This window comes from Pelophylax lessonae (genome assembly GCF_965119305.1).
Source record: "Pelophylax lessonae genome assembly, chromosome: 1".
NCBI classification, from domain to species: Eukaryota; Metazoa; Chordata; class Amphibia; order Anura; family Ranidae; genus Pelophylax; species Pelophylax lessonae.
Genome location: NC_138768.1, coordinates 515,609,574 through 515,633,460, shown reverse-complemented (window position 1 = coordinate 515,633,460; position 23,887 = coordinate 515,609,574). Strand labels below are relative to the sequence as shown.

Genomic DNA, 23,887 nt, shown 5'->3' with positions numbered 1-23,887 from the left:
ACCTCCTTGTTCTTGGGATGTTCTTGACAGTGAGCATCGGTAGATGGCGCTGTCTCCTCCAGGCCGCGGCTTTTTATTTTATAGTGGATATTTATATATTTCTTCTGAATATTATGTGCCCTTACCTGGTTAATTCTAGGTTCGGGCTTTATCCACATGAAGGGCGATTGAGTTAACACTTATTGAAGTACGAGATGGGATGTTTTTGGATTTATTTTCCTCTTTTTTCCCCATGTTGTTTCCTCTCCCCTTCTTCCGTTTTGTATGGTGGTTCCGGTTTTGTGGAGCACATACCTCATTTCCGGCCACTCACTTCCGGTAGGCGGCTTCTCCTCCGCTGTTTTAAGAGGCACTAGCGCACCTTGTAGCCACACCCCATGACGACGTCCAATAGGACGAAACGTATGTCGGGTGGCGTGCGAGGTGACGTGTGTCACAAGCGTGGAGGAGACAGAGCGGCCATGGTTTCGGTGGTCCGTGGTTAAGACGCCCAGGAACATCGGGGAGGTCTCTGCTTATCTGCAATATATGCGAGATGTCTTCCTTCTTCCTGCGAGTACCCTTATGTGAGTAGGAATAAAGCCTTAAAAGCAGTCTGCGCTATGTGATGTCCTCTTTCTTTCCGCATACCACACCATTCTGTGAGCCCATTGGATAACATTGGGGGAAGCCTTCTGATATTTACCGGTTATGCGCATTTTGATCTCTGTCATGGAGATCAACTACATCTGGTAAGAAGTATTGGTGCTGGAGTGCTTTCTGGTGGTGGTTTCTCTACTCTGGAATTTCTTCTTAAGTGTGGAGACTGATTCATATGGACTGCTTTTCTCACATTTATTTGGGACTGTAATCAAGAGGGTTTAGCGCCACAGTCATTTTTATACAAATGAGTATAGCCAAAGGAAGTTGCAAATAACTAAGTATGTGCCAAACGCCAGTCAGAGAAGCGCCCAACAACCTCATTCAAACAAACGCGCTCTATTTCTGATGTTTGTAAGTTGCTTCCCTTAAATTTTTTTGAATAAATGTTATGGTTTTACACTATGGGGCACCTTGCAGCCCCTGTAGGCATGTCAGTCATTTTTTTCACTGCCTAGTACTACTCCTGTAGGGGGCAGCATCACCCTATGGTATATGAAGCAAAAGAGCTGCATCTGTCAATGGACGATAGAGAAAGTGGTATCAAGTTTTTGTTGTTTTTTTTTTGCCAAAACGTTCCTCTTTTGAAAATGATTCTTCTGTGTTCAGGAGAGAGACTAACTGCCCCTAAGCTCCGATAATAGCCTATATGCACATGGACACATAGGCTTTTATGGAGTTGAGTTCAGGGACTTTGGCAAAACAAAAATGCCAAAAGCTGCAGCAGTGTACATGAGGCCTAAGAAAAGATCCATAAATTAGCAACATGTATGCAAATGAAGCCTATGCCAAAAAAGCTGACAATTAGAATTATCACATATCACAGATATAACTTACTCCCTGACTTTTAATCAGTTATACATCCAAGACTTTCTTGGCAGCGAATAGGTGCAGTTACCCCCCTATCCTCCCTAACACCAGAGTAGCAAAGGGACAAGCCACACAAAATAGTGATTACTTAGCAAAAGGCAACTGTTGAGACGATAAACGCGTCGCTATGTAGTGCAAAATATAGCATTCGCTGTCCAGTGGAGTGCATCATATACAGCCAGGTGTGCAGAGTCCAGTGGTCAGAAGTATGAAATGTACAGTGCCTTGCGAAAGTATTCGGCCCCCTTGAACTTTGCGACCTTTTGCCACATTTCAGGCTTCAAACATTAGGACATAAAACTGTAATTTTTTGTGAAGAATCAACAAGTGGGACACAATCATTTAAACTTTGCCTACACTAAAGGGAATCTATAGGGGACCTGCCCTGGCCTGCTCTAAAGGTACCAGGCCAGAGAGTAGACAGTGCTTTTTATTTAGAATTTACATTGGTGTCCTACACTAAGGTCTATACTTTGTAAAATGTTTGCTACAGCTTTGGTCCATGCCTATCCCTGTTCAGGCGGGTAATTCACAGAGTGCAGAGCTCAGGAGTGCAGATCACACAGGCCAGTATAAAACCAAAAATTACCTCCTCCACCACAGCCTGGACAGAGCTTTTGTTGTTTGGGGCTTTTGCTTAAAACCGGGGTGTTCAACCTTTTGACCTTCCTGGCCCCATTGGAAGAAGGGGAGTTCTCTTGGGCCACACATAAAATACACTGAAAATAAGGAGAGCTGATGAGCAGAAAAAAGTCAGGCAGATCAAAAGTTAACGATCACTGATATACAATAACGTAATAAAGCTTTGTTTTTTTTGTGATATTTTTTATTATAAAAGAGGGCAACATAAAAACTAGTGCAATAGGTGAGAGACCGTTTTTAAAAAACGAACACATCAATCGATATCTGGTTTGATGGAGATCGTAGCAATTTTCAATGGATTCTCAAGGTGCTCATCAGATGTTTTGATTCTAATTTTGCCCTTCACGTGCTTCATCCTTGAAAATAGTTGCTCACAAATATAGGTGCTGCTGAAAATTGATGACATGAATAACGTGATTGTGAAGAGTGGGAGATAAAACATCTACAATTCCAGAAAAGAGAGGTCGTCAAATTTGTTTTTCGCATGTGGTCGCCAAGTGTATATGCATTTTTACAAAAAAAATCCTGCCTCCCCACAGTATGGATGTAGAAGAAAGCAGAGCCATATAAAAAAAAAAAAAAAAACACTCCAACCTACCCTGGACCCACATCTGCCAGCTAGCATGGTGGAATCAAGCTACATGGTATAGCACTGCTGCCCAGAAGAAAACTTCTGTATTACTCCTGGGAGGGTCTAGGTCCACCTACTCCTCTATCCCCCACTCTACCTGGCATCTGGTACCCAGGCACCCACTGTGTTGCTGTCTGTTCAGGAAGATCCATTGTGCTAGGCTGCATTCTGTCCTGTTATGTGCTCATCTGAAAACACACCAGACTAATCTGCACCTAGGTTGCTGACAGCCAGGGAGAAGTATAGACCTGCATCGGTCTTGCATGCCCCCACCCCCAACGGAGCCCACACCAGAGGAACCAAATGTCGGACACCCTGAAGAGAGGTACGCACCAGGGAGTGTGTGGCCAAAGGACTTTGGAAGAAAGCCACCAAAGCAGACACCTGGCTCTTGATGGTACTCAAGGCCACTTTCTGTTCAACCCCCCCCCCCCCCCCCCTTGAAGGAAAGTCAAGATCTGAGCCACCAAGGAGCGAGGAAGAACCCCAAGAGACTCACACCACACATCTTCCACGTATGATAGTAGATCTTCCTAGAGGTAGATTTCCTAGCTTTCAACAGAGTAGGAATCACCGACTCGGATAAACCCCTATCTTTCAACAGCCAAGCCGTCAAAGCCAGCAACTGTAAAGCAGGATTAAAGATCGGTCCTTGGGACAGCATATTCTCCCTGAGAGGAAGCTGCCAAGGAACGTCGGCAACCAACCACACCAGATCGGCGTACCATTCCGGCGAGGCCAGTCTGGAGACACTAAGATGCTTGGAATCCCTTCAGCCTTGATCCTGTGTAGAAGTCTTGGCAGAAGCCTGAGAGGAGGGAAGGCATAAATCAGACGATACTGACCCCACGGGCCACCATCGTGTCTGTGGCATCCGCCAGAGAAACCCTTGACAGAGCCACAAACCTCTGAACCTTTCTGTTGAGCCGAGACGCCAACATATCCACCTCGGGGGTGCCCCACTGGAGACACAGCTGATGAAAACCCTCCGGATGAAGAGACCACTCCCTGTGGTCCAACGCCTGCTGACTGCACATGCCAATTTTCCATCACGGGAATGTGTATAGCGGAGAGGGCTGGAACGAACCGTTCTGCCCACCTTAAAATGCCGGCTACCTCCAGAGCCGCCAGGACACTTCCTGTGCCCCCTTGGTGATTGACATAAGCCACGGCCGTGGCATTGTTCAATTGAATGCGCACTGGACAACCCTGAAGACAATCTTTTCAATAATCACAGTCTGATCGCTCGGTGTTCCAAGACATTGATCCGAAGTCTGGACTCTTCCAGCGTCCAGATCCCCTGAGCAGAATTCTTGCCGAGGACGCCTCCCCAGCCAGACAGGCTGGCATCTGTGCTGACCACTGTCCAATACAAGGGGAGGAAGGAATTTCCCAGCCGAAACACCTGAGAAAGAAGACACCATATCAGGGACAACTTTGTGCCCCGACTCAGCCAGATCTGATTGTCCAGAGACTGCAGAGTTTTTTCCATTCGGTCAGAATTTCCCTTTGCAGGGACCTTGTATGGAACTGTGCAAACGGATCTGCCTCGAAGGTTGACACCATCAGGCCCAGCACCCGTATGCAAGTCCGGAGGGATGACCCATTTGTTGGACAGCTGGAGGTGAATTACAGCCTGCAATTTCTGGAGTTTGTCCAGAGGAAGGAGCACTCTGGCGAAGGCCGAGTCCAGAGTCAGGCCCAGATGGTCCAGCTTTGTGGAGGGAACCAGCGCAGACTTCTGAAAATTCAGAATCCAGCGAACTCCTGCAGAGTTCATATTGTGATCTCCAGGTTCTCCACCAGAGCAGAGGGAGACTCCGCTTGCATAAGGAGATCATCCAAGTAGCCCAGTACCGCGATCCCCCATTGGCGTAGCAAAGCTAGCACCAGGGCTAACACTTTTGTGAAGACCCAGGGAGCAGATGCGAGACCAAAGGGTTAATGCCACAAACTAATAATGCTTCTCTCCCACAGCAAAGCGGAGAAAAAGCTGGTGACTCGCACATATTGGAATATGAAGGTAAGCACCCTTGATAGTGATAGAGGTGAGGAATTCCCCCTGATGCAGGGATGCTACCACCGTTAGAATGGACTCCATTCTGAACTTCTGTACCCGCACAAGGCAGTTTAGCGTCTTGGGGTCCAGGATAAGATGCACTTTGCCTTCCTTCCGGGGAACTGTGAACAGGTTTGAGTAAAAACCCTAACAACATTCCGAGGTCAGAACTGGGACAATCACTCCTTGAAGGAACAGGTCTTGTATCCCCCCCCCAAACAGGCCCTGTAAGCAGTCTGGGGACAGGCGCAAGTTGGAGGGAAAAAACCTTGCTGGGGGAGAACAGCAAAACTCGATCTTGTAGCTGGACCGAATGACTTTGTGGAGCCACTTGTCTTGCACTCGGGAAGTTCATGGGTCTGGAAACCAGCAGACGTACCCCCAAGCCCGATTCGGGTGAGGGCGCACCTTCATGCTGATGGAGCCTTGTCTGCAGGTATGGAGAAGCCCGATCTTGACTTGCCAGACCAGGTTCGTTTGGATCATCCAGAAGAGGCCATGAAAGGCTTTGAGCCCTTGTCAGTCGACCCTGAGGGACGAATAAACTTCTTATGCACTGAGAAGGAAGGCCCACGTTTACGAGATTCCTTGCCTTTAGTAGCCTGCGGAAAAAAGTACTCTTTCCTTCTGTGAGACCTTTAATGTCATCATCCAGGGTAGCTCCAAACAGGTGATCTCCTTGAAAAGGAAGACCTGCCAAGTTTGATCCGCAGACCAGCACTTGAGCCAAAAAAAATAAGCACTGCCAAAACAGATAAGCGAGCCATCAGGAGAGCTGCATCCAAAGAGGCATCACAGATAAACTTAAGCCCCTGGACCAGCTGGCAAAGGCAGGGGTGAGCTGTTCCCCTCCAGGTCATGGCGTAAGAGCTTAGCCCACTCGGTCAGAGTTTGCGACAATAGGGCAATGATTAATACCGGCCTTACTGCAGGAGTTCCCACCAGGTATAACCCCCTTTGCACAATCGATCATCCGATCGGCGGCGGCGCACCCCCCTGGCCCCCATCGCCAGTTAGCACCCTGCTCCCATCTCAAAAAAGTGGCCAGATCACCCAAATAGCCCCAGCATGAAGGGGGGGCAGGATGAGGGACTTGGCAAAGGCAGGGCGCCTGCAGAAAGGATGGGAACCCGGGGGTCTGAGCGTCCCAGGGAGGGGCCCACCTCCACCCCAAAACCCTCCAGGGGGAGAGCTACTCACCATACCAGGAACCAGGCGGGCACCACTTCAGACAGAACCCCTCTTCATCAAAATGGGGTCATGCCGAGACCCGGTCGTATGCAACCTCGTGAAGAGTTTAACTCGCAGGCCAGCCCCCCCGTCCAGTGGGGCTATGTCACGGCCAAACTAGAGCGGAGGTCTGCGCGTTCACTAGCCAGATTGGGGTTACCACTGGATCTACATTATCCAGCCCGTCAGTTGATTGTAGATCTCACAGAAAAAAATCCAGGAGAAAAAAGTTTTCTATCTAAAAAATATTTGCCAGGACCAAACATCCCAGCAAGAAAATAGGTCCTTACTCCTGACTAGGCAGAAAAAAAACTGGGTGGCTATAGCAGAGAGAGGGAGTATACCTCCCCTGGGACTGCCCATGGGTGTAGCCAGAATTCTTTTTTGCCTAGCGTCGTGTCCTACTCCTGTAGGGGGCAGTATAACCCAATGGTGTCCATCACACTGTGGGTATGTACCATTTCGTTTTTTTCTGAATGGTTAATAGGAGTTACTACGTATCCTGTACTCAGTCGTCTAGTGGAGTGGACATCTAGGGGCCTTCTTAATCTAAAGGGGGGGTTCCAGCTTCAGTAAGTCTCTCCAGGCACACTCCTACATTGCTTTTGGAGGACAGACTGTGGAGATAAGGGCTTTGTACACATCTTTCCTGCCCCCTTGCAAAGTATCCCCCAATGTTAAGGGTGCCCTTAATAATTCATAAACGACCCGTTACCATGCATGCACACTAGCTGCACAGAAAAGAGGAAGACATTCAGCCCCTGGAAAAATATCAGGTCACATGCCTTCAACACAGTGATGAGTATGTCACCAGCACACTCTTTGGACCTACTCTGGATATTCTTGGTGTGCTAGTGACATACCTCTAGCTTATGTCTTTGGTTTCCAGCCGTTGGTCGCTGCAGCACCCACTTACATTTACAGCTATTTTCAGAAAAGTGTGCGTTGGGAATATTGAGTTTGGATTCTCAACACAGGAAGGGTACCTTACAAGTAGGCTTAGCGTAGTCTCTCTACCATCCTTGCAAAACACCTTGTCACTGCCCTATGTTGATGGGGAAACTGCATTGCATATACTGTCCTCCAAAAGAGATTTGCAGGTCTGCAGGGGTGAACAGATATAATTATGGAATCCCCTTTAGAATAAGAGGGTTCCCTGGATATCCAGAACACCCCCCCCCCCAAATGTATATGGGGCACTTCTTACTCATTTTCAAAAAAAAAGTTAATAAATAAAAACACACACCACAGAAAAAAGAACCCATTATATTTAAACCCAAACCCATGTCAATCACACAATCCAGCAATATAGGTCCACATCAAATAGGATGAGTGACGCCAGATGATGCTGGCACTTCAAACCCACTGTACTCACCCACTGCAAATAACAGGTCACTATAGCTGCTGGATTGTAAACAGCAGTACCCAGGATCCTGGCTAAGGTCATGGATCAAATCTAATCAAGATTATATTTTGTTAATGTCACCCAGGATCCCCACTGGTTTGTTTACAACTTTAAAAAGAGGCTGATATGGCGCTGCGGTGCAATGGACCCCGCCTATACACACATGCTCTGGCATTGTCTGCCCTTGGTTGCATACTGGACCAAGATTCTGGACTTTGTGGCTCGAGTGACCACCATCCGCATGCCTCTCAAGCTTGAATATTGCATTCTGGGACTTTGTAAATGATTTTGCTCATTCTGTGGCGTCTCGCACTCTTCTGGGCCTTTTGCTGTTTTACGCAAGGAAATTGGTGGTTCTCAGATGGCGGAAGCCTGATGCGCCCACCCTTTCCTCTTGGAAATACCTGGTGAACTCGGTGATTCCGCTTTACAAGGCAACTTATGTCAACAGAGGCTGCCCACAGAAGTTTGCAAAGGTTTGGGACATCTGGTTGGAATCTGGTGAAACAACTAATGATGCTGAGGGCTCTGATGGGATGACCTCAGGACCTTGATTGGTATAGATATCTGTTCCCCCCATGTGCGGTGGAATCGGGACTTTTGCCATCCTCCTGGACTTCTGGACTATCCCACGGTGAATGGATTGTTACTGTTCGCACGATCCTTGAGAGTGATGCAAATTTTTTCGTAGCAGCTGGGTGCAGCCTTGTTTGGGGTTGTTTTTTCTACTCTTTTGTTATTGTGGGTTTTATTTTTTGTTATTAAGCCAGGGGATGTCCAGTGGCTCTGTTTTGTATGTTGTTCTCTTTTCTAAAACTAATAAAAAGAATTTTCAAAAAAAAAAGGCTGATGGGGATGCGTCATTTTGATGTGATAGAGGAGATACTGTGGCTAAATTACAGATTTCCACCAGCATCAACAGCTGGAGGTTCTGACAGGTGGGCGAACTGGCAAATATGGCCAGTTAGTACGCCAAACTGCGAAGAGATTGGGTTTAGATCAAACTCATCCTGAACCCAAAGCTCACCCCAACCTAAAATTGCTGGAATGCAAAGTAAGCTCAGTAACAGGATTCTCTTTTTCTAAATATACAAGCATTAAATATAGAATAAGATACGCACAAACTTCATAACCATTTCATATTTTATTGTGGATCATCTTGACACAATTACAGCAGCTTTTGTGGTACCTTTTCTCAGTCCTCCTTAAGGGAATGTGAATAGCAAATATAACACATACAGACTGAAAACTTCTAAAATCACCAAACAGGGTTCTGGATAGAAGATATTCTACATGCGAATGTAGCTGGGGACATAGAAGGGAACAAAAAACAGTGAAAACTTGATCAAATTCTCAAGATAACCTGGTATTTGAGATCAGCATTTGGACACACAATGCTCCAAAAAGCAGGGCAGAGAGGAGTTGGCATAGTAAAAGGTAAATGACATATACTATTCAAGTACCACAACAGAATGCCTACATACAAACATGTAGGCAAACAAGACCATTCTTGAATGCTTATTCTTCTAATGCTCTTGGAAAGTACAACCTTCTTGTACAGAAGATTTGTAACACATGAATCGGTTTACCTTTATGTTTGATTGAGGTTTTATTACTCCTAAATTGCAATTTGCAAGAACATTTTGTGTTTGGATATTCATGCACTTACCATATAAAAATGTGCTAGTAGTGTTTTTTGGGTGCCATATTTATAATGTTTGTGTCCAGACTAACCCTACCCTGCAGGACCAGCATTATTAAAAACAAAAGTCAATTATTTGTGTGTTTTTACTGCTGCAGCCATATGTTCATTACTTGTAAAATAATTACACCTTTATAATGTATAGTGGTATAATAGTCCATAAATTTGCAGTACATATCAAGAAATGAAACAACTTCCGAGAAAAAAAAAAAAAAAAAAACAAGAAAAAGGATGAGACCCTGGGCTTATTTCCTAGGCAACATAAAAGGTAAACCTATTTAGCAGTCATCAGTTTGACTGTTTCTGTCCTACTAGGAAATATGTTAGGAAGTTAAGGCACCACCTGTTATATCCACTGATCCCAACATGAGTTCTGAATCACAACTACTTCTAGGCCTCATGCACACAGACATTTGCAGGCATAAACTAAGCCTAGCAATAAAAACACTGTTTTTAACCTCTGGGAAGTTGCAGATGGGGTATACAGTCGGCCATAGAAGTGAATGACTGCACACCCCACATGCGGTTCCCCCTGGCATGAGAAAACTAGGTTTTTTACATTAAAGCATATTTTTTGCCTGCAAACGTCCATGAACATATAAGCCTTAACTTACAGATTTGCACTTTTATTATGATAGTCAGGCTTTTATGATGGCAAAGGCCTCTCATTTTAACTTAGGATAGACAGACTATACAGCACAATATTTTTACATGTATATAACTTTCTTTAGAAGTACAGCCAACAAAAAATAAACATTGGGGGGAAAAAAAACACACAGAGACAAGACACACTAAGGAAAATAGATCAATTTTCCAGTTTCTGCCCGCAAAATTATCCTTAGGAATGTGTTGCTGGCCCACTACATGTGTGAGAGACCAAAAAAAAAAAAAAAACACATGATCCTTTACCCAACATGAGTAGAACTGTGGAAATAAAAAACCAAAATAAAGGGTATTAAGTATTCTATCATAACCAGTATCTATGCAAAACTGAAAATGATGCAGACGACGTTTCTGATTTATGAGCAGAAAAACTGGGGTTGTTTTACAGTGTACTTTTCTTCTTTGATGAAACAAACCAGTTTCTTCCAAGCATCCATTCAAGTGAAGAACAAGTTCCTCCATTTTTAAAATCCTCTGAATGACTGGGTGTTCGAAAAACACTGGTTCGCTTAAACATTTGAAAAAAAAAAAAAAACTCCCAAATAAAGGAGGCCCATTACATAAGTAAGCCATTATATGCAATTTAGCAGACCTTTCTGTAGGATGCGCAGTGCGGTTGATTTAAAGAGCAACAAACTTTGTTTAAAGCACTTTCTCTTGGAGGAAGCAAACAGATTGCTAATCAAGTAAAGCAGCTCCTATGAAAACATCCAAAAACAAGTTGTGTCAATCCCTAGTGTTTTCTGATAGTGTATACATAATGGAAAGAAAGAAAATTGGACTTCATCATTTTGTTATCAGAGGAGTCTGACAGCAAAATCACAAGGTATTAATTAAAATATTTGCTGCAAAGGAGCAATTGCTTTTTATATTAAAATGAGATTGTTGGTACCAAAAGAAAAAGAGCAAAATAAAAGAAAAAAAAAAGGTTTCAGTTTCCGGTAAAATTGGGCCTCCTAAGGTGATGAGGGGCTTGATCATGCATTTGCAGGTCAGTCTTTTCACTTTCAGTTCTGTCCAAGTGCATCATATGGTAACAGGAAAAAAAGAGGAGAGGTTTAAAAGGATAAGAGGGCCCCCGCTTGCTCAGGATTCTGTCAGCGTCAATTTGATCTCGCTGAGAAGGCTGCTTAGAAGAGTAGCTTCACTGCACTTCCCATCAATGGATATTGACTTCTCACCCTTTAAAAAAGGAGAACAAATACGAACTTCAATTATAGACAGATATAGCAATGGTGATCTGCTTTCTGTACATTTTTAAGCTTACAATATCAATGAAATGGTTATTTTATTTTGCACCAAATGTATTTTCCAGAAAACAAAATTTTTTATACATCCGAAACCACTGTGTAATAACAGGGACACATTTCTCCTTTGCAATAGTATTATTGAGACCTGGGGCTGAGTTATGGATTTCACATGCATAAATACATGCAGGTTAAATCTGGGAACACAACATGGTTATTCATAAATAATAGTACTGGTTCTGGGTTGTAGTGATCAGCATGAAGCCTTACCGTAAACCAGGCAGCCATTTTAGACATTTCAAAATTAAATTATGGCTTTAAAACAGGTGTCACAATATGTCAGCGATTTTTTAAAGGATAAGTTCACATTTTCCAAAAAATAATAAAACGCACATGTTTTTGCAGATTAAAAAAAAAAATGCATTTATTTATTTTTATTCAGAGCCTGGAAAGCATTGCACCCACAATCAGCAGATCATAAGAGCAATGCAGGGCTCTTGAAGACTGTCAGTGTAAGCTATTTGCTCATAACCCATAGAATCAATTAACTACCTAGAGCACTCATCAACAGCGCCCTGGTAGTTCTGTCGGAGCTTGTCATTTCCCATTCACAGAACTCTGTGAATGAATGATGTGGCCGGGTGGGTCTTTTTAAAATTGTGACAGCGGGTGCAGGAGAAAGGAGGGTCAGACTTTGCTGCAGCAGTCAAATGTTACACCCTGAATATGAGTGTAATATGTGATAAAAGGTTAACTTTAAAGTCAAAAAAATATTTTCTGTGGGCTGATTTTATTATTTATTTTTTGGCTGCTAGGGATTTGACCTCATTGACTGCTCCAGAGGTGAAACAAAATTTGTAGGCCAGTCCAGAATAATCCCAACCCTTACCAGCAAGTCTCAGTTTTGTAACATAGCAGTACCAACCACATGATCATAAACACATTTCCCCACCTGGGGAGTAGCCCCATTATAGACTTTGTTGGATTATCCTTTCTTTCCTGGAGCACCATAATAACCACTAACTTATAGGTGTAGCGACTCCTCAAGTCAAAATCTTTTTAAAGCTTACAAAGCAAGGGTCAGGGGCTTTCCCATGCCAGGGAAGCACATTCACCTGGGACAATACTGAGCAAGAAGAATGCCAGAAAACTCTTCATTGAGTCTACAAAACAGATTAGGAATAAGAGTAAAACAAGGAAAAGCCTGGGTTCAGGCCTATAGATCCCACAGTCACCACAGCATCCACTGCTAATGCTAGAGGATTCCTGTACCTGGAGACTTCTGGGTGGGATCTTCCAGATAGTGGGATGAGAAGACTTCCCTATATTTAGAGCAGGAAGAATGATCCACTGGGCAAGAGGTTACCTGACCCTCAGAGGAAGACAAATCGTTCTTGTTCAGAAACTAGATCAATGTGTCACATGACAACAAAGTGTAGTGTAGAGACAGTCCGGGGAGAGAATGGAGAAAAGGGGGTTACCTACAGATCCACGACTGTTATGTATCAGCCGAGAGGTGGGTAATTCCTGCACTGAAGGACTAAGATACAAGTTTGGATTGGCTGAAGATTTATTGCGGAAGTAATATTTTGGTCCAAGCTAAGTTCCAAAGATTTAGGATCAAACAATCACTGAGATTTTTGGACAACGAAAGAGCATTGTTTAACAAAGTCCATGTAAGCAGTTTCTGCAAATGATGGGGTCGTACCAGGGCCAACACTGGGGAACATCTGGGGTGCAGGGGCAAGGCTGAAAAGTCAGAACACCTTAAGGATACGGACTTCCATGTACTACTTTTAACTGACCATAGAAGCCAGAAGGTCAAAGGATACCATGCAAAATGTTAAGACCTACAAACTCAAAAGAGGCAGATGTTTAATTTAGGAAGAATAGTTACCAGGCTGGAGTACAACTCATGAAACTGTTCGGACTCAGGAACGTAGACACGGATCCCCTAGTTCAGAAGGCCCCAAAAGGAGCAGTGGTAGGGCTACTAATCTGTGCATAGATACAGGAAGGCTGAAAGTGAGAAGCCAAAGAGACACCTAAGTGCTGAAAGGCAAACTATCCAGAAGTTTGACATCAGATTATCTTCTAGAAGGTGAGAGAATAGGAATTCCCTGATAAAAGGCATTCTTGAGAATGAGTAAACTTTTTACCCAAAACTTGCAGGTAGCCAGAGAACCATGTTTAGGAAGCCTACACTTGCATACCCCAAAAGTAAACAAAACAAAACAAAACAAAACAAAAAAAAAAAAAAGACTTTGCAGATTTTTCCCTAGGCTTTTTACAGCGAGGCAGGAGGGTGCTCATCTCCAGTGGCATCCTTGATAATAAAAGTAGGAGCCAGGCCACACAGATGTTGTCCCTTAAAGACCATGCAGGTCAGGTGCTCCTTGGACACAGGACACTATCTGTAAATCTTTGGTCTGGAAGTTCAGAACAATGCTAAGCAGGAAGGAATGTAATAAAGTGCCACCTTTAAACACAGAATGTGCAGTGACATTTCTGCTCTAAATAGAATTGTTTTAGCTTGAATTCTGAGTAAGCAATTAAAGCATTCGCCGAAATAATAAACTTAATATACACATTTCTTGTTTATATCTTTAAAAAAAAAAAAAAAAAACTTGGTCCAAGGGTTCAACTCTTTCTTCCTTCTGGATCTCCTTTACAGTGGGTGGGGAGAATAGTATTTTGCAGAAGAGGGATGTTTTTGTTTTATATATTAGTTAAATTCATAGCCAAGTAACAGACACTGCCATTTATGCTAAGATCAGAAAGTAATTTCAGTATTGACAGAAAATATACTTAGCCTGAAAAATGAAAACTAATGTAACTGCTACACCTAAGGACTGATAGGCTATACTACATTTTTTGTTCCAATATACTACATTTTTTGTTTCAGAGTAAAGATGTCCTTAAAATAATAAATTCACCTTTGTAAAATAATAATAATAATAATAATAATAAATGCACATCTTTTTCCAGGTAGGTTAAAAAAAAAATGTGCATTTATTATTTTTCTTACCAGGAGCTTGCAAAGCACTATGCCCATGATCAGCAGATTGGGGATCTGCTGCAACAGTAATATGTTACACCCTCAGTATAGGTGTTACAAAAGTGAACTTACCCTTTAAAGACTACTTCACTAAGAAACACATTCATCTTATTTTTGTTTATTGAACTTGCAGTATCTGAGACAATACCTTTTTCACTAGTAGACAAACATGGTGGCCCTGGATTGACCGGCTGTACATCGATGCACAGGAATCAACTCGCTCAACCACTGAAAAGACAATGTGAATAAGTAGGATAAGTAAAAGACACAATACTAGAGTAGGCTGAACACTAAGTTAACAGATGGAGTGCTCACCTGTGAAGTGGTGGTAGAAACAGATTTTTGCTAACAGGTGGTGGAAAGACAGTGTTATATCTTCAACTTTCAAGGAACTCATTTTAAGGTCTCCTGACTCCAGCAGCTTGGCAAAAGCATCACTAGAGGGCAGAATTGGATTAGAAATATAAACCAAGGCATCATGAGCACTATTTTTATTTAAATTCCCAGTTCAGTTATTTAACAAAAAACTTGAATGGATAAAAGTCACTAGTGCTTTAGGTTAAAAAAAAACATTTTTTCAGATGTAACAGACCTTTAAAAGTTTTGTATATATTTTGCTTATTATGTACAGGTCTATTATGCATTACAAAATTTTGATAAAACAATTTGTTTTTAAGTCAGGTGAAAGGCTACAAAAGACACTAGTTAACCACTTCTGGATGGGAAGGATTTACCCCCTAAATGACTAGACCATTTTTTGTGATACGGCACTGCGTTATTTTAACTGACAATTGCACGGTTGTGCGACGCTGTACCCAAATAAAATTGATGTCTTATTCCCCACAAAAATAGAGCTTTTTTTTTTTTTGTGGTATTTGATCACCTCTCTATTTTTTGCGCTATAAAAAAAAAAAAAAAAAAAAAAAAAAAAAGCGACAATTCCGAGAAAAGAAAAACCCACCATTTTTTACTTTCTGGTATACAACATTCCCAATAAAAAAAATTAAAAAACGAATTTTATTATTTTAGGCCAATTTGTATTCTGCTACATATTTTTGGCAAAAAAAATCTCAATAAGTGTATATTGATTGGTTTGTGCAAAAGTTATCGCGTCTACAAACTAGTGGAAAGATGTCATTTGTTTTACATTTTTTTACTAGTAATGGCGGCAATCAGCGATTTTTAGCAGGATTGCAACATTGCAGCGGACAGATAGGACACCTAACTGACTTTGACACTTTTGGGGGGACCAGTGACATTACTACAGTAATCAGTGCTAAAAATATGCACTGTTACTGTAATGACACTGACAGGGAAGGGGTTTAACACCAGGGACGATCAAAGGGTTAAAAGTGTCCCTAGGGGGTGCTTTCTGCATGAACACAGAGACCGGTGTTTCTAAATAGGAGGAACACAAGGATCCCTGTGTTCATAACTGACAGAACAGAAGTCTGCTGTGTTTACAACGGCAGACCACCATTCTGTCTCCTCAGGGAGCATCCGCGGGTGCTCAGCGAAAATCGCAGGTTGCCGGACCCGCTGATCAGCTTCCCCTGTGGCCAACGGGCGTTCCCATGAAACAACATACAGGTACGTTGTTTCGCAGGACAGAGCCAACCTGCCACTGTAAAACTACGGCGGCAGGTCGTCGGCAAGTGGTTAAAGAGAGAAATCAATTGGCTGTCTTACTAGTTAGTAGTGAATAACTTGTGCTGTGAAATGATCTGAACAGCAGTATATCAAGTTACAACTGAATAAATAAAACCTGCTCTTCTCCTAGCAGCAGAGACAGTACCCTTCTGGATTTTGATATAGAGAGGAAATCAAAAATGGCAAGGTTTCACTGAGCATACTCTACAAATAGACAAACAAATCTTATTAGCCCTTCTCAGTTTTTATCTGGCTACAGAATTAGTAGTGTCTACTATGTGGAAAAGAAGAGTGGGAGGATTTGAGTAGTTTAGCAAAGGGAAACTGGATAGGCCTTACAGCAGTACACAGTGCATCTGGAAAGTATTCACAGTGCTTCACTTTTTTCACATTTTGTTATGTTAAAGCCTTATGCCAAAATGGATTACATTATTTTCCTCAAAGTTTTACAAATACCCCATAATGACAACATGAAAGAAGTTTGTTTGAAATGTTTGCAAATTTATTAAAAATAAAAAACGAAAAATCACAGGTACACAAGTATTCACAGCCCTTGCTCAATACTTTGTTGAAGCACCTCTGGGACCAATTACAGCCTCATGTCTTTGGAGTATGATGCTACAAGCTTGGCACACCTATTTTTGGGCAGTTTCCCCATTCTTCTTTGCAGGAACACACAAGCTCCATTGGGTTTGAATGAGGAAATTCAGTGCACAGCTATTTTCAGATCTCTCCAGAGATGTTCAATTGGGTTCAAGTCTGGGCCACTCAAGGACATTCACAGAGTTGTCCCTTAGCCACTGCTTTGTTATCTTGGCTGTGTGCTTAGGGTCGTTGTCCTGTTGGAAGATGAACAGTCTGCTGGTCCAGAGCACTCTGGAGCAAGTACAGGTCCCTCTCAAAAAATTAGCATATTGTGATAAAGTTCATTATTTTCTGTAATGTACTGATAAACATTAGACTTTCATATATTTTAGATTCATTACACACAACTGAAGTAGTGCAAGCCTTTTATTGTTTTAATATTGATGTTTTTGGCATACAGCTCATGAAAAATGAAAATTCCTATCTCAAAAAATTAGCATATCATGAAAAGGTTCTCTAAACGAGCTATTAACCTAATCATCTGAATCAACTAATTAACTCTAAACACCTGCAAAAGATTCCTGAGGCTTTTAAAAACTCCCAGCCTGGTTCATTACTCAAAACTGCAATCATGGGTAAGACTGCCGACCTGACTGCTGTCCAGAAGGCCATCATTGACACCCTCAAACAAGAGGGTAAGACACAGAAAGAAATTTCTGAACGAATAGGCTGTTCCCAGAGTGCTGTATCAAGGCACCTCAGTGGGAAGGAAAAAGTGTGGCAGAAAACGCTGCCCAAGGAGAAGAGGTGACCGGACCCTGAGGAAGATTGTGGAGAAGGACCGATTCTAGACCTTGGGGGACCTGCGGAAGCAGTGGACTGAGTCTGGAGTAGAAACATCTAGAGCCACCGTGTACAGGCGTGTGCAGGAAATAGGCTACAGGTGCCGCATTCCCCAGGTCAAGCCACTTTTGAACCAGAAACAGCGGCAGAAGCGCCTGACCTGGGCTACAGAGAAGCAGCACTGGACTGTTGCTCAGTGGTCCAAAGTACTTTTTTCGGATGAAAGCAAATTTTGCATGTCATTCGGAAATCAAGGTGCCAGAGTCTGGAGGAAGACTGGGGAGAGGGAAATGCCAAAATGCCTGAACTCCAGTGTCAAGTACCCACAGTCAGTGATGGTCTGGGGTGCCATGTCAGCTGCTGGTGTTGGTCCACTGTGTTTTATCAAGGGCAGGGTCAATGCAGCTATCTATCAGGAGATTTTGGAGCACTTCATGCTTCCATCTGCTGAAAAGCTTTATGGAGATGAAGATTTCATTTTTCAGCACGACCTGGCACCTGCTCACAGTGCCAAAACCACTGGTAAATGGTTTACTGACCATGGTATTACTGTGCTCAATTGGCCTGCCAACTCTCCTGACCTGAACCCCATAGAGAATTTGTGGGATGTTGTGAAGAGAAAGTTGAGACGCAAGAACCAACACTCTGGATGAGCTCAAGGCCGCTATCGAAGCATCCTGGGCCTCCATAACACCTCAGCAGTGCCACAGGCTGATTGCCTCCATGCCACGCCGCATTAAAGCAGTAATTTTTGCAAAAGGATTCCCAACCAAGTATTGAGTGCATAACTGAACATAATTATTTGAAGGTTGACTTTTTTTGTATTAAAAACACTTTTTTTTTATTGGTCGGATGAAATATGCTAATTTTTTGAGATAGGAATTTTGTTTTTTCATGAGCTGTATGCCAAAATCATCAATATTAAAACAATAAAAGGCTTGCACTACTTCAGTTGTGTGTAATGAATCTAAAATATATAAAAGTCTAATGTTTATCAGTACATTACAGAAAATAATGAACTTTATCACAATATGCTAATTTTTTGAGAGGGACCTGTATTTATGAAGGATGTCTCTGTACATTGCTGCATTCATCTTTCCCTCGATCCTGACTAGTCTCCCAGTTCCTGCTGCTGAAAAACATCTCCACAGCAAAATGCTGCCACCACCATGCTTCACTGTAGGGATGGTATTGGCCAGGTGATGAGCGGTGCCTGGTCTCCTCCAGATATGGCGCTTGCCATTCAGGCCAAAGAGTTCAATCTTCGTTTCATCAGACCAAAAAACTTTGTTTCTTATGGTCTGAGAGGCTGTCAGGTGCCCTTTGGCAAACTCCAGGCAGGCTGTCATGTGCATTTTAAGGAGGAGGAGTGGCTTCTATCTAAGCCACATACAGACCTGATTGGTGGAGTGCTGCAGAGAGGATTGCTCTTCCGCAAGGTTCTCCTCTCTCCAAGTTGGAGCTCTGGCAGAGTGACCATCGGGTTCTAAGTCACCTCCCTGAATAAGGCCCTTCTCCTCCGATCTCTCAGTTTAACCGGGCAGCCCTCTCTAGGAAGAGTCCTGGTGGTTCCAAACTTCTTTCATTTATGGATGATGGCCACGGTGCTCATTGGGACCTTCAATGCTGTAGAAAATTTTCTGTACCCTTCCCCAGATCTGTGCCTTAAAACAGTTGTGTCTCAGAGGTCTACAGACAATCCCTTGGGACTTCATGGCTTGGCTTGTGCTCTGACCTGCACTGTTAACTGTGGGATCTTATATAGACAGGTGTGTGCCTTTCCAAATCATGTTCAATCAACTGAATGTATCAAGTTGTAGAAATATCTCAAGGATGATCAGTGGAAACAGGATGCGCCTGAGCTAAATTTCGAGTGTCATGGCAAAGGCAGTGAATATTTATGTACATTTTTTTTTTTAAATACATTTGCAAAGATTTAAAAAAAAAATTTTGAGGAAAATAATGAATGCAATACATTTTGGAATAAAGCTGTAACATAACAAAATGTGGAAATAGTAAAGCGATGTGAATACTTTCCGGGTGCACTGTACTAAAATGCTATGCATTTTCATTAAACAGGACTTAGGAGCTGAATACATGCCAAATCTACAGGTATTTTTATCTGTACTTGCAGAGTCTTTAAAGGGATAAAGCAAGGCAGAAATATGCATGTATTTCAGAATGTACTAAATGTGTTTTTTTTTCCCCCTGACATGTTGCTGGATGTACACGTGTATCAGTATGCAGGTTGTATTTAACATTGTGTTGCCACACATTTGTGTACAACCAGCACCACTGTCCGGTACTGGGACCAAGCTCACTCAGAACTCCCAGCACCAGTGATTAAATGCATGATCTTGTCAGTGTATAAAAATAGTCAAAGAACATACCTGTAACAAGGGGTCATAATTAAATATGATGAACAACTGAAATGGATTTTGAAGTCAAGTTTCTCATGGGATGAGCCATCATCATCCTACAAAAGGAAAGAATACTTGAAATCAGAAACTGTAGATTTAAAAGTTTCACACTAACACAGTAAGTGTAACTCATGCAATACAGCCAATGTGCTACCAAGCCTCATAGGAACCTAGGAGCAGATTGGGCATTAATATTCACTCTAGTTTTAGATTTGGTAAATACATTTTCTTAATGTACATAAGTTACAACACCAATGTGTTACAGCAAAACAGTATATATCACTATTGCAGTGATTTACTTTATGATCATTGCATCAGGGACCAACTGCTTAATTAAAGAGGACACCAAGACCTTAAGACCGCATTCACACTGAAGCGGCACGACTTCGGGGGCGACCTGCGAAGTCGCGTGCAGCGCGACTTCGGCACAACTTGCATGGACTTCATAAAATTAATGTCTATGCAAGTCGCTCCAGGTCGCCCCGAAGTAGTACAGGACCCTTTTTCTAAGTCGGAGCGACTTGTGTCGCTCCTATTAGAACCGTTCCTGTACTACACAATGGACCGCGACAGTGCACGACTTGTCAGGCTGACCAAGTCGCCTGACAAGCCGTATTAGTGTGAATGGACACTTAGTGCCCATTCACACTACCGCGACTTGTCAGGCGACTGGTCAGCCTGACAAGTCGCGGTCCATGCAGTGCTACGGGAACCGTTCTAATAGGAGCGACTCAAGTCGCTCCGACTTAGAAAGTAGTTCCTGTACTACTTCAGGGTGACATCGGAGCGACTTGCATTGACATTCATTATATGAAGTCCGTGCAAGTCGCGCCAAAGTCGCGGTGCACGCGACTTCACAGGTCGCCCCCGAAGTCCTGCCGCGGTAGTGCGAACCGGCACTTACAGGAAATCCTGATGACTTCAGGAAGACATTGTTTCAATGAGGACATTTTATGGTACTTTTTTGGAGCAGTTTGTAGCAAAAATGGAAGCTTAAAATCTTCAGGGCTTAGCATTGGGACTCCAGGTGTCATTGACTGTGGACAGTTTCTGCACCATCTGCTGGCAGGAAAAATGCTGTAAGTTGCGCTGTGACTGAGTCTGAGACTAACTGCTGCTCCTCCAGAAAAAAACAAAAAAAAAAATGTATAGATCTAAAGAGGATAAAGTCAGAATGACTGCTTTACCCTGCATATAATGTCATGCACTGCATTACATTATTCAGGAACCTAAATCTAAAGAGAATGCATAGGAAAAAAGAGCCTGAAGAAAGGCAATGTGATTGAACACAGCAAGAAACATGCATATCTAGGTTATTTAAAAAAAAAAAAAAAAACTTGCATAATCTGCCCATTATCTGACATCTACGACTATCATCATCAGCTAAAAAGGCTTTAGTATTTTACTAAGAGGGCCTTTATAACAAAAAAAAAAAAAAAAATCTTAACAAGTGTACTGTATTTTACTGGTATAGAATACATTTATGAAGAAAGTGGAAATCACTAAAATTCATAGCCTCATTAATAAATGGGAATTTTACCTAAAAAAAAAAAAAAAAAAAAACCTACGTTACTTGCCTGCCTGTCCGGCCCTGTACACGGAGCTCAGTGTAAGAATTTTGGCAATTCCAAGGTTACTAAACTCGGTGGCCGGCTCCAGGACATCGCAGCATTGGAGGACTAGTGAGTATAGTTACGCTTTGAAGAATATGTTGACCCAACATTTCACAATCCTGATAGGTGCCTGTAGTGCCATGTACTTGTAAGAAAAAGCTTCTTGTTCTCTTTTATTTCTGTGTGTGAAATACCTGGTGATCCTGGCATTCACCTGCTTTACTATTTCAAATGGACCATGCTAGGTGTGAGAGCACATACATTCCAGTGTGATCAGTTTTCCTGCTGCCTGTCCTCCAATGGCCAAGATTTGAGCTCACAACGCACCCCCCCCCCCCCCCCCCCACGCAAAGCAAATCACTAGGAGGATGAGTGTGCTGTTCTTCCTCCACCCCCGCCTCTCCAAACCCTTATGCAGCTGGGAGGAGAGGTTATGTGATCACTTAGTAAAAAAAAAAAGGGGGGGGGGTATTTATAATGCTTTTTCTATATAGACACACATTTCTTACATTTACATTTTAGCCTAAATAGGTTGTCTTACAAGGTAAGGGTTTGCTTATACTTGAGAAGTACTGTACATCTAAACTGGCTATGATCATCTAAATAAGTTTTTTTAAAAACCCAGCACCACAAATGGGAAGAATGACCTTACAAATAACATACCTTTACAATAAATGACAATGTTCCTTTGAGCTTCTGAGGCATTACAATACTTTGGACAGTGAAAATAAACTTAGCTTCATTAGACACACCTGGATTGTAAAGAGGGGAAAATAAATACCATCTTTAAAAATCTGATCATTTCACAATACAATAATTCTAAAAATGTTGCAATACAGCGGATACATGTGTGATCAGCGGTACAGAAAATACAACACTTGGGACAAAATTTAAAGTATTACCTCTAAATCTTTATTTTTGGATAGATTAAGGATGGAGCAGAACTGTCATGATTTTTATACTTTGCGGTCTATGGTTCTGTTTGGGAGATTTTCCCTAACTTCCTGTGCCAGGGGACTTTCCTCAATATGGACAAAATTATGACAATAAAGGCAGAGGCAACAGACTAAGGAAGCAGAATTTAATGCAGCTTCCATCCAAACGTAATGCTCCTGCTCAAACCTTCTTTGGTAAAGTGGGACATGGTTAAAACCTTGGTGTGGTTTTTACTATTAATCGACTGATATCGTGTTTTTATTGTCAATACCGATATTTTGGTCATCGCATATCGGTATCGTGCGATATTTACGTACATTAAATTTTTTTTCTTTTTTTTTACAGGTACAGAGATCTGGGGGTCTAAAAGACCCCAATCCCCTCCTCTGCACTTAAAAGCATTCAAAACGCCAAGTTTGGCTGTTTTGAATGCTGTAATTTCTTTGAATTTGGCGCCGAGTACCCAGAAGTGATGTCATGACATCAATTCCGGGTTTTTACATGGAGACCCGATCAGAGCTGAATGCAGCTTTAATCGGGTCTTCTCTTCGGTGGCCGTGCAGGTTGGTTGCCCGGGTCTCCCGGTGGGACGGGAGATCCGGGCGAGCCGCGGAAGGGGGAGGTCCCCTCCAGCTCCTTGTAATGACAGCCGAGCGGCTTCTCAGCCGCATCGCTTGTTATTACAAGACAGCCGACCCGTCGGCTATGGACGCCGGTATTGGGGTGATGCCTCTAGCTGTAGGCATCACCCCGGTACAAGCACTTTCCTGAAATATTGGCAATATTGGTAACCTCAGGGGCCGATATATCGGGGAAAGTGCATATCGGCTTTGCTGATAATCGGTCGATCCCTAGTTTTTACTGCTCTCTGGGCTTTTCTGAGCCAATAAGTCATAAGCATCATAATCAATAGCATAATCAAACACAGAAGGGTTGGACCTATGTCCCTCAGTGGACTCCAAGAAAAGGATTTTATGGCGAGTATAAAAATCCTATTTCTTTTCTTATCCATTGAGGGGACACACAGTCTTACACCTTCAGGATATACAAAAGCAGTCAAAATGAAGGGTGGGTAATAGAAAACAAACACTAACAGGCCTAGGAAAAGAGGCCTAAACATTCACCTGGTAGAACTTTGGGAACGTGTGAACAAAAGACCAGGTGGTAGCCTTGAAGATCTAGGAAACCTTAGACCAATTCTGAAAGGCCCAAAAAGGCAGCACCTTGACAAAAGAAAGGTGGAACCCAATCCTTAAGACCATAAGCTTGAATAATAGTCTGTCTGACTCACCTAGAGATAATGTCACGAGAAGGCCTAAAATGAAGTTCTGTTCAGGACAGGAACATCTCTATCTCTCTGATGGATGATGTACTGTATATGTCTGTGGAGCTGTGGCATTGTCCAACTGAATCAATTGTCGGATAAACTTCATTAGGAGAGTCCATTGCTGCATGGACAGTTAAAATGCCAAAGGTTCCAAGATGTTGATGAGGAAACAAGATCCCTCCAACATCTAAATGCCTGGCATTTACAGGAGTATTGGGTTTACATTTATCCTGAGGGGCTTACAAAAGGTGGTAGGGAAGGACTTCCGATTCCAGAGCCGTATTCCTGAGCTACCAAACCAGTGACAACCAAATCGGTCTTGTCCAAGGACTGAACTGATTTCTCTTACAACAAAAGAATACCAAGA

At 42.7% G+C, this 23,887-nt stretch overlaps 1 protein-coding gene across 2 annotated transcripts in view; it reads right to left on the bottom strand.

Annotated features, from left to right (window-relative positions):
• Positions 1-9,900: 9,900 nt before the first annotated feature.
• The window catches only part of AP3D1 (adaptor related protein complex 3 subunit delta 1), a 317,903-nt gene continuing 303,916 nt past the window's right edge, over positions 9,901-23,887 (bottom strand). For both annotated transcript variants that reach the window (XM_082247309.1, XM_082247310.1), the window contains 5 exons: positions 21,921-22,009; positions 19,615-19,700; positions 14,462-14,583; positions 14,295-14,374; positions 9,901-11,023 (listed from right to left, as the gene is read on the bottom strand). In XM_082247309.1, coding sequence (XP_082103435.1) covers positions 10,928-11,023; positions 14,295-14,374; positions 14,462-14,583; positions 19,615-19,700; positions 21,921-22,009 — 473 coding nt within the window. In that variant the 3' untranslated portion in view covers positions 9,901-10,927. The remainder of the gene's footprint in view (positions 11,024-14,294; positions 14,375-14,461; positions 14,584-19,614; positions 19,701-21,920; positions 22,010-23,887) is intronic.